The sequence below is a fragment of the Electrophorus electricus genome, chromosome 12 (genome assembly GCF_013358815.1).
Source record: "Electrophorus electricus isolate fEleEle1 chromosome 12, fEleEle1.pri, whole genome shotgun sequence".
In the NCBI taxonomy this organism is placed as follows: domain Eukaryota; kingdom Metazoa; phylum Chordata; class Actinopteri; order Gymnotiformes; family Gymnotidae; genus Electrophorus; species Electrophorus electricus.
Window position 1 is genome coordinate 6,384,901 of NC_049546.1, and position 11,113 is coordinate 6,396,013.

Sequence of the window (11,113 nt, forward strand, 5' to 3'; positions counted from 1 at the left end):
GTGTGTGAGGGTCGATGCAAGCTGTCAGATCACAGCAGTGATTTTAGGGAGAGGTTCTTACACAGCTTTGCCACAGTTAGGTGTTGACACTCATGACGACAGATTTCTCTGCTCTCTGCTATTCTCTTTCTCTCTTTTTCTTTCGTCCTCTTCTTCCCACCCTTAGGTGACAGCAGTCGACCTTGATGGGCCACTGAACAACCACATCCACTACTCCATTGTGAGTGGTGACCCACAGCAACAGTTCAGCATCGATCGTCGCACTGGCCACATTACAGTGCGTTCTGCGCTGGACAGGGAAGAGGTGAGAACATTCACCACTGAGAGGCTATAGAGGCTGACGGCAAGCCCGGGCTCTGGTCCTGACGCACCTCTCCTCCCTCAACAAGCACAGACCTGTTGCCTTTGGTTTCAGTTACCTGAATCAACAGAGAAAAAATGTTTGCTCGCTACCCAACTCACAGTTGGTTTGTGTATTCTTTGTCCACAACAGAACATACGTCAGAGTAGTTTGACAGTGCTAATCTGCTTGACATGTCTCTTTCAGAAAACACACTACTCGTTAACCGTACAGGCTGCAGATGAGGGCCTGCCTCCTCTGTCCTCGGCTGTCCAGGTGACAGTGACAGTGTCTGATGTCAATGACAACCCCCCTGTCTTCTCTCAGACCACCTACAACCTTGTCCTGCAGGTATGGAGGCAGGGTTGCTTCTTTGTCCTGGGTTAATCCTGGTCCACTGCTCTGCTCAGGCATGTCGAATGACTAGACCGCATCTCGGTGGCCAGCGAGCCATGCTTAATACAGCTATGGATTTGCTCCTGTGCCGTTTTGCCTGCAGTGGTATTTGCTGTGGTGGTTTACCCCTTTGAACTCAGCCCAGCTTGTGTCCTCTAATTACTGTGCTACCTCTGCTGACTTGGAAACCCTGTTTATAGCCCATTTACCTTCACCCAAGGTGTCCGTGTCTTCCATGCAGTCAGACTGTTTGGCACAATGGAGGATACCCTTCTCTGTCTGCTCGAGCACTGCTCAGAGCCAAGTTGCTGGCTTTGGGCGAGTTCTTTAGCCTTAGCTGTGCTTTTATCTTTGTTCCGGAAGAATCTGGCTTTTGCAAGCAGCCCAGTGGCCCATTATTAATCTGGGAATAGCTAGAAACAGACATTCAACCTAACAACAATGTTACTCTTTGTTATTATTTCTTTGTGCTGGTAATGACATGAGCCATTGTTTTGTGCTGTAAAAGTTCATTTCATCTGCATGTTCTTTGATTCTGTGGTGTTGTTTTATGGCAGGAAGGAGAGGCTGTGGGTAGTGGTGTTCTGCAGATGTTGGTCAGCGACAGGGACATGCCCCAGAATGGCCCTCCTTTTTCTTACCACATTGTGTCAGGAAATGAGGGCAGACATTTCTACGTGGACCAGGGAGGACTGCTGTCCCTCTCTTCCCCACTAGGAAAAAGAGGAAAGCCTCAGCACCTACTCAAAATTCAGGTGAAATGTTATGTATTAACTAAGGTTATGAACACAAAAGGTATAAGAATTTTAATGAAAGTTCAAATGAAATTATATGTGTCAAGATACATTCATCAATGAAAATACCTCACTACTGAAAATCTACCTTAAAGAAAACAGAGACATATTGTTGCAAAGCAAATTAGTTCATACTTTAATATCTTTAAAAGCTGTGGAGACAGTGTATTTTATGATGTATGAATATTATCTCAACAGGTCACTGACAATGGCCACCCCCCACTCTCCTCCATATGTGTGGTTAAAATCAATGTCACTGAGGAGAGCAAATATCCTCCCACTGTGGCCCCACTGGAGGTCTACATAACCATGACTGAGGAGACCTTCCCCAGACGGGTCATTGGTAAGATCCATGCCTCTGACCAGGACCCCAAGGACATCTTGTCGTACAGGCTGGAATCCACCCATGGGGGGCTGTTCTCTGTGGACTCCGCTGGGAAGGTAGTGGCAGAGCAGGCTCTTCGATCTGGCCTGTACCCTCTCAATGTGAGCGTGTCTGATGGCAAGTTTAATGTGTGGGCTACTGTGTGGGTCCATGTGTGGACAGCCTCACAGCAGGCTCTGGACCAGGGCTTCACCCTGCAGCTGGCTGGCCTGTCTGCTGAGGAGTTCGTGGCCGACCACTGGCGGGGCCTACAGCGCAGCCTGGGTGCTGAGCTGAACGTGCCCAGGCAGGAACTGCACATCGCCAGCCTGCAGCAGGAAAGCAGCCCCGGCAGCCTGGAGGTACTGCTGGTGCGCAGGACCCAGGATGGCTCGGTCCGGCCCATAGCTAGCCACCGTCTAGCCACAGCTCTGGCTCACGTGGAAGACAACCTTGGTCTGAGCGTGCTCAGGGTGCGGCATGGCAACTGTGCTGGTATTGCCTGCCTTCCGCAGGGCTGCAGAAACTCTGTGTTGATGAAGGAGGAGAGAGTGAGCCACTACGGCACAGCGCGGGCAAGCTTCATCACCCCACAGCACAGCTGGGAGAGCATCTGCTCCTGCAATGGTAGGTGCCTGCCCCTCAGATGACTCTTGGCCATGTTCCATTGATGATTAGCAGAGATCCAAGAGCTGCAGATTGTTATTATGTGTTATTTAATCACTGCTCTGTTTTGGTATGAGCAAAGGAAATAAAAGAGAAGAATTCACATTCTTGTATCTGAATGATTCTTAAGGTTAGAATGGTAAAGATAACATAGGCTAGATCAATTTCCTCATGTAACAGTCAGATATTATTTCTATCTCTCTGCATATGTACACAACATTGTCCTATAGCCAAACATTTGTTTTGGAACATTGGGTTAGTGTTAAAATAATTTCTCAATTAACTGCAAAGCATTGATCAGTATCGATCAATTTGTGATGTATTTTAGAATCAGCTGTGAGATTTGATGGACATGGTTATTTGAAGTACCTTTATCGGACAGAGGAGGAAAAAGAAAATTTCCACCTGTCTCTCCGAATCAAGACATTTGATGCTGAATGCACAGTGATGACCACAAATGCGTCTGACTGGGGGACACTGCAGGTACTACAGCTCATAATCCACAACTGGCAAAAATATTTGGACAGGTACAGACCTGTGCACAACAAAGCTGAAAGAAAACTTGATTCTGGTGAAATCAACATGTCATGAAGACAATGCCAGAAACAATAGCACAAAAAGATTTTTTTTTTTGTGAGATGCACTAGCTCACCAGTTTAATCTTTAGGTTTGCTCTCTGTCCTCACTCTCTTAATAACTGGACGCATATCAGATCATGGAAATCCTGTAAAGAACATTATCTTGCAGACCAGAGTGCCTTTGTACTCCACATCATTTGATTTAGCATTTGACTCAGTTGGTCGGTGTTATGATAAATGATTGCCGAACTTCACTTCCCTGACGTTCTTTCAGAGGTTCGGTGAAGGCACTAGGTTTGTCTGATCTAGATTAATCTAGCAAGCCACATAATGTTTGGAGATTGAGTGGCATGTAGGAAGACAGCCTGCAGGTGCTGCACCACAAATGACATGTACAGAAAAATTTGCATGACTCTACATAGCAGGATAGGTAAAGGAAGCACAGAGTACTCCACAATCAAATCGCAACCTCCACTTTAAAGATATGGCATCTCTCCCACACGGGCCTTTATTTTTTTTCCCATTGTAACAGAACATTCAAAAAGTGGTTTGAGTCATCAGAAGTGTCATCTCTGCATTTCCAGATTTACCCCAGGGTGTTAAATCTTGCCATACCAGCCTGTATTATTGTCAGAAAAGGCTTCAAAATGAATAATGAACCCTGGCCAGCTAATAATTGTCTCACTCATGCATTTACTCTTTTGTCTTCATGGAGAGGCTGACAAGATACATGATACAGTTTGTGTTTCTTTAGGGTGGTATTGTTCCATTGTACCAATTATCAATTTGTATACAACCTCAATATTCTCAGCTGTAAGAAGACACCATTCATCCCCTGGAAACTCTAGGAGTTCAATTGACTTATCCTCTGGCTATTTCTTATTGTCTGTACCCTTATAAGTAATTACCTTTCAAATGGAAATTGGGTTGATTTGAACAAAGCCATCACCATGACAAAACAGAAGCAAGAAAAGATGACTTGTCAGTTAAGCAGCGGTAACATTTATAAAAACTGATAACTACCATCTAACATTATTAAAGGCAACAAGCATCCTGACTGGACACAAAGCAGGAAACAGATGCTCTTAAATAACCAGAGTCGGAAAAAGAAGCACTAATTGAGATTTTTTTTTTTATCTAACTAGACTGTGCAATTCAGGTCTGTCTAGATGTCACATGCTTTTCTGACCTGGGGCTCTAAATAAAAAAAGAACTTTTTCATTCCTGCCACAGCTGGCAAACATCATCAAGATGATGCTGAAAACAGATAATTTAATGCTTTGATATCACCAGAAAGGTCAAATCATATTATGTTTTCTAATGACAGAGCTCCATGCCTTTTTTACACATTACATTGGAAGACTCTGCCACAGCAAATAAGTGGCCTGCATGAAGATGATAATTGTTATGCTTACAAATTTTAGATTAAAAAGTATTAATAAGAAGATTATTGAAGAAAGTTATGCATTGCAGAAAAATGAATATCCGAAAACTGGCTTGCCAGGTCTTAATGTCTAGTAATACTATTTATAAAGTAAACCCTCTTTGTGTTTCAAACCTGACATCTGTACTTAACTGAAAGATTTACTGAAATCCACCTACATTTCAGGCACCTAGAAACAAATATGAGGTCTGGTAACAAGTGCTGGATGATACAATTTTTTTTTTTTTCTGGATATGTCATAGGTGTTGCACATTCAGTCAATTTATCAGTCACAAATTAGAAATTGCCTGTGATTGTTGGGCAGTATTGTTTATATGGGAAAGATAACAAAGTTGGAAATGATCACTGAAATATCGACAATTTATTAATTGTTTGGAAACCAGACAGGAACTCAATTTTCCAAATGAAGCTGTAGCCTGAAAGTGTGTTTAAAAAAAACAAAAGCAAAAATAAAAATCATCTTAAAAAAACATTCTAATAGTATCTGTGTTTTAGCACTTAACCACTTGTGTGATGAATATTTTTTTACTCTGGCTGTATCTGTCCAGCTGGTGGATCGGGAGCTGCTGTTCCACTATGGGTGTGGGAACTCACTCCCTGGAAGCCTGACAGTGAGGGGCTACCCCGTAGCTGATGGCCACTGGCACCACATTGCAGTGGAGGTCAATGGGACAGCGTTGAGGCTCACTGTTGACAGCATGCACTCCATCGTTTTGGACTTACCGGAGCCTTGCAGGCTGACCCAAGCCCATGGGACCCTTCTGCTCGCCAGTACTGGGACCAACACTACTGTGCCGGGCCTCAAAGGCTGCATGGACAATGTGGAGTTTAATGGGCAGCCGTTGAGGACAGAGGTGGCCGTAAAGAGTCTGGGCTCACAGGGAAACAGGCTCTTTGGTGTCTTCCAATGCTGTACAGCAGATGGCTGTGCCAGTAACCCTTGTGAAAATGGAGGAAAGTGTGAGGAGAACTTGACTGGAGGTGAGGGTTAAAACACTATGCAGTGATGGGTGTGCAGACCAATGCTGTGCACTGTGCAAATGAAACAGTAGTCAGACCGAATTTAGCATTTTGCATTGCCATAGCAAGTAATAATTAGCATCAGCGGGGAATAAATAAGCAATAAGCTCAATTTAGATGATGTATTGTGCTAAATGTCTACAGTGATGACAAATTACAGATAAGCACTACGTGCATTTTTTATTCTCAAAAGAGTTGTATTACTTGAATGTAGTTTTCCAAATATGACCGATTAGGGACGTTCAGCATCAGATTGGGTAGCAAAGAAGTTATTGTTTGCACTTGTTATAAGGTAAAAAAGGAAATGTAACAAATTTTCTGGTCGCCTTGATGTTTGTGATTATTCAGGCTTATTTGTGTTGCATCACCCATATCATATTTGTGTTGCATAATTTATATTTATCTGTTCATCAGTAACCTTAAGCCTAATTTTGTATATTAGCTATTCTATGCAGAAGCACTAGTCACTGCAACACAATTATGCAAATGAGGTTAGGGTCATAATAACCCCTCATGTGTTTAATCTGCAAGTGTGGCGTCAGGCCCAGTGATTTCCATTTTAGTCTTTGGTCTCCACTCAACTCCTGGAAAATCTCTGTGGGTCTGCCAGTGTTGGGGTGGCAGCTTCCCAGTCTGGAGTGCAGACATGATGTTTCTCTTGTTTGCTCTGCAGAGTTCCACTGTAGCTGCCCATTGCCATTCTTCGGTGCACGCTGTGAGCTGGAGAACAACCCATGTACATCCCAACCATGCGCCCATGGCCTGCTGTGTGTCCCAAAGTTTGAAGGTTATATGTGCAACTGCCCTGAACAAATTGCTGAGACCAGGTAAGGCTGATGTGCTTCTTTGCAGCCCTTATTGAAGTCGCAAAGTGGTGACTGTATTTTTTGCTTTTGAATTAATTATTGCATCATAATTTGGCCCCTGTCTGACCTCTTCCATTAACTAACTAGTTTAAGCCTATGAAACCTATGCCAACATGTTCCAGTTTCTATTCTCATCTATACATCTCTGTGCAGTTAGATTCTACTGAAAATTATTGCAATGGTGTATACAGCTCACAGACCTCATTCTCCTATTCCTTTTCTCTGCTGTTATTGTGCAGATGTCTGAGTGATGCATGTTCTTCAAACCCTTGTCCCAGTGGATTTGGCTGTAAAATGGCAAAGGGTTCAATCCATTGTGACCCTTTGCCTCAACTTTCAAGACCCATTGGATATGCAGAGATTGCTGAGATCTGCGCAGGTGTGCTGGGACTCATACTGCTCGTCGCAGTCTTTGTGTGCATACGAAAACACTATGTCAGCCACAAGAAGCACAAGCCAATCTGTGTGCAAGATTCTAATGGCTACTTCCCAACGGGCCTGACAAAGATGCATGATGGAGAGAACACTCCCCCCATGGAAATGAGCACCATGATTGGCTTGGGGAATGACCTGGACCACAGCCCTTTCCGTTCCTTGAAGCCTCGTGAGCAGAGGGAGCTGACCCAGATGGTTTCCCGTCCCCAGAAAGCTCAGGGCCCAGTGGTGTGCAGTGTGGCCCCAAACCTCCCTGCTCCTGCCTCTTCCATCTCTGATAATGAATCTATTATGAAACCCAACTGGGAGCCAGACTATGAAGGTGAGTCTGTAAGATACTAAATTCAGTGGGCTGATGTCAGTGGAAGATGGGCAAATTGGAGTAAATGACTGCGCTCAAGCAAACATGGAAAAATGTATGGAAAATTAATTCCATAACAAACTGAGCACGGAGCACTTCTCTGTCATTTTCGTCAAAAAATAGATTAAATCCAGCCTCTATGTGTGTTCAGTGTATTTTTCATGGGTGTTGTGTGTATTAGAAATGAGTGCATTCCTCTGCTCTATGTTTGCAGTATACCCTGCTGATCCTGACTATTATGGGCGGCCAGCCGTGCAGGAGTTCCCTCAGTTTGACATTGTTGAGAGCACTTACCCAACCATGTCATCCGGAGACTCCCGGCGGAACTCTCGCTTTGGGGGCTTCCCATTCCCACTGGAACGCGGTGACCGTCGTGCGCCATTGCCACCCTGCTACAGCAGCCAGAACCTGGACGACTTCCTGGGGCCGGATGGTCTGCCCCTGCCCAGCTCGCAGTGCCCCAACGAGTACACAGCCATCAGCTACTACCCGACGAAGCACACACGCAGCATGGATAACGTGTCAACGGGCTACAAGCGCTTGAGTGTACGCCTGAGTGTGGCTCAGCCATCGTACGCGGACTGTGGCTCCTCCACCCACACAGCACCGCCGTCCAATCGTGCCTCCCGCAGCTGCGTCGACTCCGACCTGGTGGAGAGTGACTATGGCAGCTGCGAGGAGGTCATGTTCTAGTCCATCACTGCATGACATGCTGGCAACCAGCTCTAAGCACTGCACCTTCCATCAGGACTGACATTTAGCTGGAGAAGATGGATTTTAGTTCAAAGGCAGAGGGAAAAGCTATTGGAGAATTAGAATCCCATAGCCTGAACAGTGTTACTCTTCATTTCCAAGAAGATGCCTGACTCAAATTTGACCACTGTCCCTTGCATTGAAAAATTGATGAGGAAGTGTACTAAATAATGTTCTTATACACATAAATTGAGAAGATGCCAGCTGGGCAGAGTGGTAGAATGTCCATTCCTCTCTGAGCATTTGTGAGCATCTCTTTTTGATTGCTGTTTACAATTTGTATTCATGTACTGAGTGCTGTAGTGTTTGTTGCATGAATTTATCACAAAGTCCAAAATGTAGTTATCAGTGACATTTTGAGGTCTTGAGCTACAAGCTGTGCCCCGTGTTGTAATTTTAGCCACCCTACACACCTGCAGAGAGAGAGAGAGAGAGAGAGAGAGAGAGAGAGAGACAGAGATAGATAGATAGATAGATAGATAGATAGATAGATAGATAGATAGATAGATAGATAGATAGATAGATAGATAGATAGATAGATAGATAGATAGATAGATAGATAGATAGATAGATAGATAGATAGATAGATGTACATTAAATATTAAACAAAAATATACCTAGACGACAGCAGTTCCACATTGAATTTTAAAGTTGAAAGCTTTTTGGTGAGACAACGTTTTGGTGATACAAACAATGCTAAAATCATGTTTAATGTATGACCCTAGTGGACAAGAGACTTTAAATAAAGACAAAAAAGTGACAATCTCAAACACTTTGACCAGAAAACGAATTCTGAAGTGAAAAGTAGTATGAATATTAGATTACTTGTGTCCTCTTAGTGCTCAGTCCTTGGGGTCCAAAGAATGCCACCAAGAGCGCAGCACTGATTTGTTATTGAGAGTTCTCCCTGTAACTAAAGCAATATGCCTGTCAGTCAGATGTCTGCTTGGTCAGGCCATTAATGTTCTCCTCTGAGTATTTTGAAACACCAGACTGCACTTTGCGGCTAGTAGATCACAACAATGTGGTGTTGGGATTTATGGACCTCATAGGATGTGTGCGCTTGCCTGCCTCACTGGAGGCACAGCTGTGAAAGAGAAGACACCTTCTACACTGGGAACTGGCCAAACTACTAAATTGTGAGGTGAATCAAAATTTGAGGACTGAAGCTGAGGCTGGTCCTTTGCTGCTTACTTACAAAATATTGATAGTAAAAATATATTATATATCAAGAATAGATTCCAAACAGTGAGTCTTTAGGTAACATATACATTATAAAACAAATATATTTTCACAAGCATGTAAGTAATATGCAATGCAGCGCTTTGTGAATAGCAAATGTTTAGATGCAGTATTTTTTGAATGTGAACTCATGCACTGTTTTTTCCTATTATTGCAAGTGTGTTTGAAGAATTTAATGATCAAAGGCCATCAAATTACAATAAAGCAATGCAAAATTATATGCAGACCATAATGGTTACATTGTGTCTCCTGTCTAGCACATATGATGCATTTCTGTCAAATGAACTCTACAAAGTAATTGTTAAAATGTAGAAGTTTAGCATTGACCATGTAATGGTTTGTACTATAATCCTATAAAAATGTGGTATGTTCACAGTTCTGCCAATTGCTATTACTTCATCCCTGTTACTTTTGTGGTATGTTGTTAATGGACATGTCCCTATTGGCTTGTTTACACTTGAAATGCCATCAGTAGGGATTCGCAACACAGCACAGCTATTAAACAGCAGGATGGCTAGTTTTAGGCTTTTGCAGTGAGGATGTATGGGTTTTGTATTAAATCCGTGCACATACGGGTAGATGCTCAGGGCTGAGCCATTGAGACAGTTGCATGTGCTGCCCCTTTCTGTTACCAACCGCTGAATCATTGTGGTGGCTATTGCATAGTGTTTGACGCTAAATTAAATGTTCTATTCTTCTTGTGTATGGCAGCTGTTTGAAGTATTTCTGGGGACTGCTGATGCTCACAGCTTCTCTTTTCACTGTCGCTTAGTTTGGCCACATGACTGTTGTTGTGTGCACAGTGAATGCAGTGGTCCAGTGGGTTCAAGAAAGAATGTATCATTTTTGTTATTTTCAAAATTCAATATGGGACAAATCCCATGTTTGTTTTAAATCTGTTCCTCTGTGAGAGAATCGTTTTCATTTTAGTCTTCATCATTATTGTTGGAAACATGAAAAAGTACTCTATAAATAAAAGTACATGGTAATAAATGTTTCACTGAGTTACATTATAATTGACTGATAATTGTTCTAATTGATATTGATTGCATTTGGATTGCAGTTGTAACTGTGTGGAGTTTGCCTGTTCTCCCTGTGCCTGCAGGGGTTTCTTCCAGTTCCTATGGGTCCCTGTCACACTCCATGCATACGTTAGGTTGATACAAATTTCCCTGATTGAGTGAGTGAGTGAGTGAGAGAGAGAGAGAGAGTGTGTGTGTGTGCGTGTGTGCGTGTGTGTGTGTGTGTGTGTGTGTGTGTGTGTGTGTGTGTGTGTGTGTGTGTGTGTGTTTGTGCCCTGTGATGGATTGGTGGCCTGTCTGGGGTTGGTTCCTGCCTAGCTCTCTGTGCAGGAGGGCTCCCCTAATATGTGTTTTGCCATAGTTGCTAATTTAAGCATAAAATGTACAATCTGTGGTGCTAGTTCATGGTTAATTTAGGCCCAGATTAAACTATATACCATGTAAAATTAATTCCAATGTCATTCAAAGCCTAACTGAGCATTACATTTCAGATAGATATTTTAGCCAAAATCATTTATAATAAAAGTATGACAACTTAGAGAAATATCTTACTTCATTAAATTTCTTTAATTCTATACTATGCCAATAGTACACTCATGGTCAGTGTGATGAGAGTAATAGCTCAGTAACTAGACACAGTGATCCATAGCATGGCCTGTTACAGAGACATGCCTGACAGCAAGATCATATGCAGCATTAAAGGACAACCCCTCCTACTGCACGCTGAACTCTCGGCCACCTGATCTATAGCTCAAAGCTTCAGAAACTTTGCTAGTGAGTTCCCTTTAATTTCTAGCATTCAGGGTACAATGTCAAAACAGAACTACATATC

General features: G+C 43.1%; 1 protein-coding gene across 1 annotated transcript in view; it reads left to right on the plus strand.

Moving 5' to 3' along the window:
* fat2 (FAT atypical cadherin 2) overlaps positions 1-8,503 on the plus strand; it is a 34,520-nt gene extending 26,017 nt beyond the window's left edge. Inside the window, exons 16-24 of the mRNA XM_027003592.2 lie at positions 167-304; positions 548-691; positions 1,294-1,491; positions 1,729-2,521; positions 2,889-3,043; positions 5,131-5,563; positions 6,276-6,429; positions 6,708-7,225; positions 7,479-8,503. Of these exons, the coding sequence (XP_026859393.2) occupies positions 167-304; positions 548-691; positions 1,294-1,491; positions 1,729-2,521; positions 2,889-3,043; positions 5,131-5,563; positions 6,276-6,429; positions 6,708-7,225; positions 7,479-7,957 (3,012 nt within the window). The 3' untranslated portion in view covers positions 7,958-8,503. The remainder of the gene's footprint in view (positions 1-166; positions 305-547; positions 692-1,293; positions 1,492-1,728; positions 2,522-2,888; positions 3,044-5,130; positions 5,564-6,275; positions 6,430-6,707; positions 7,226-7,478) is intronic.
* Positions 8,504-11,113: the final 2,610 nt, after the last annotated feature.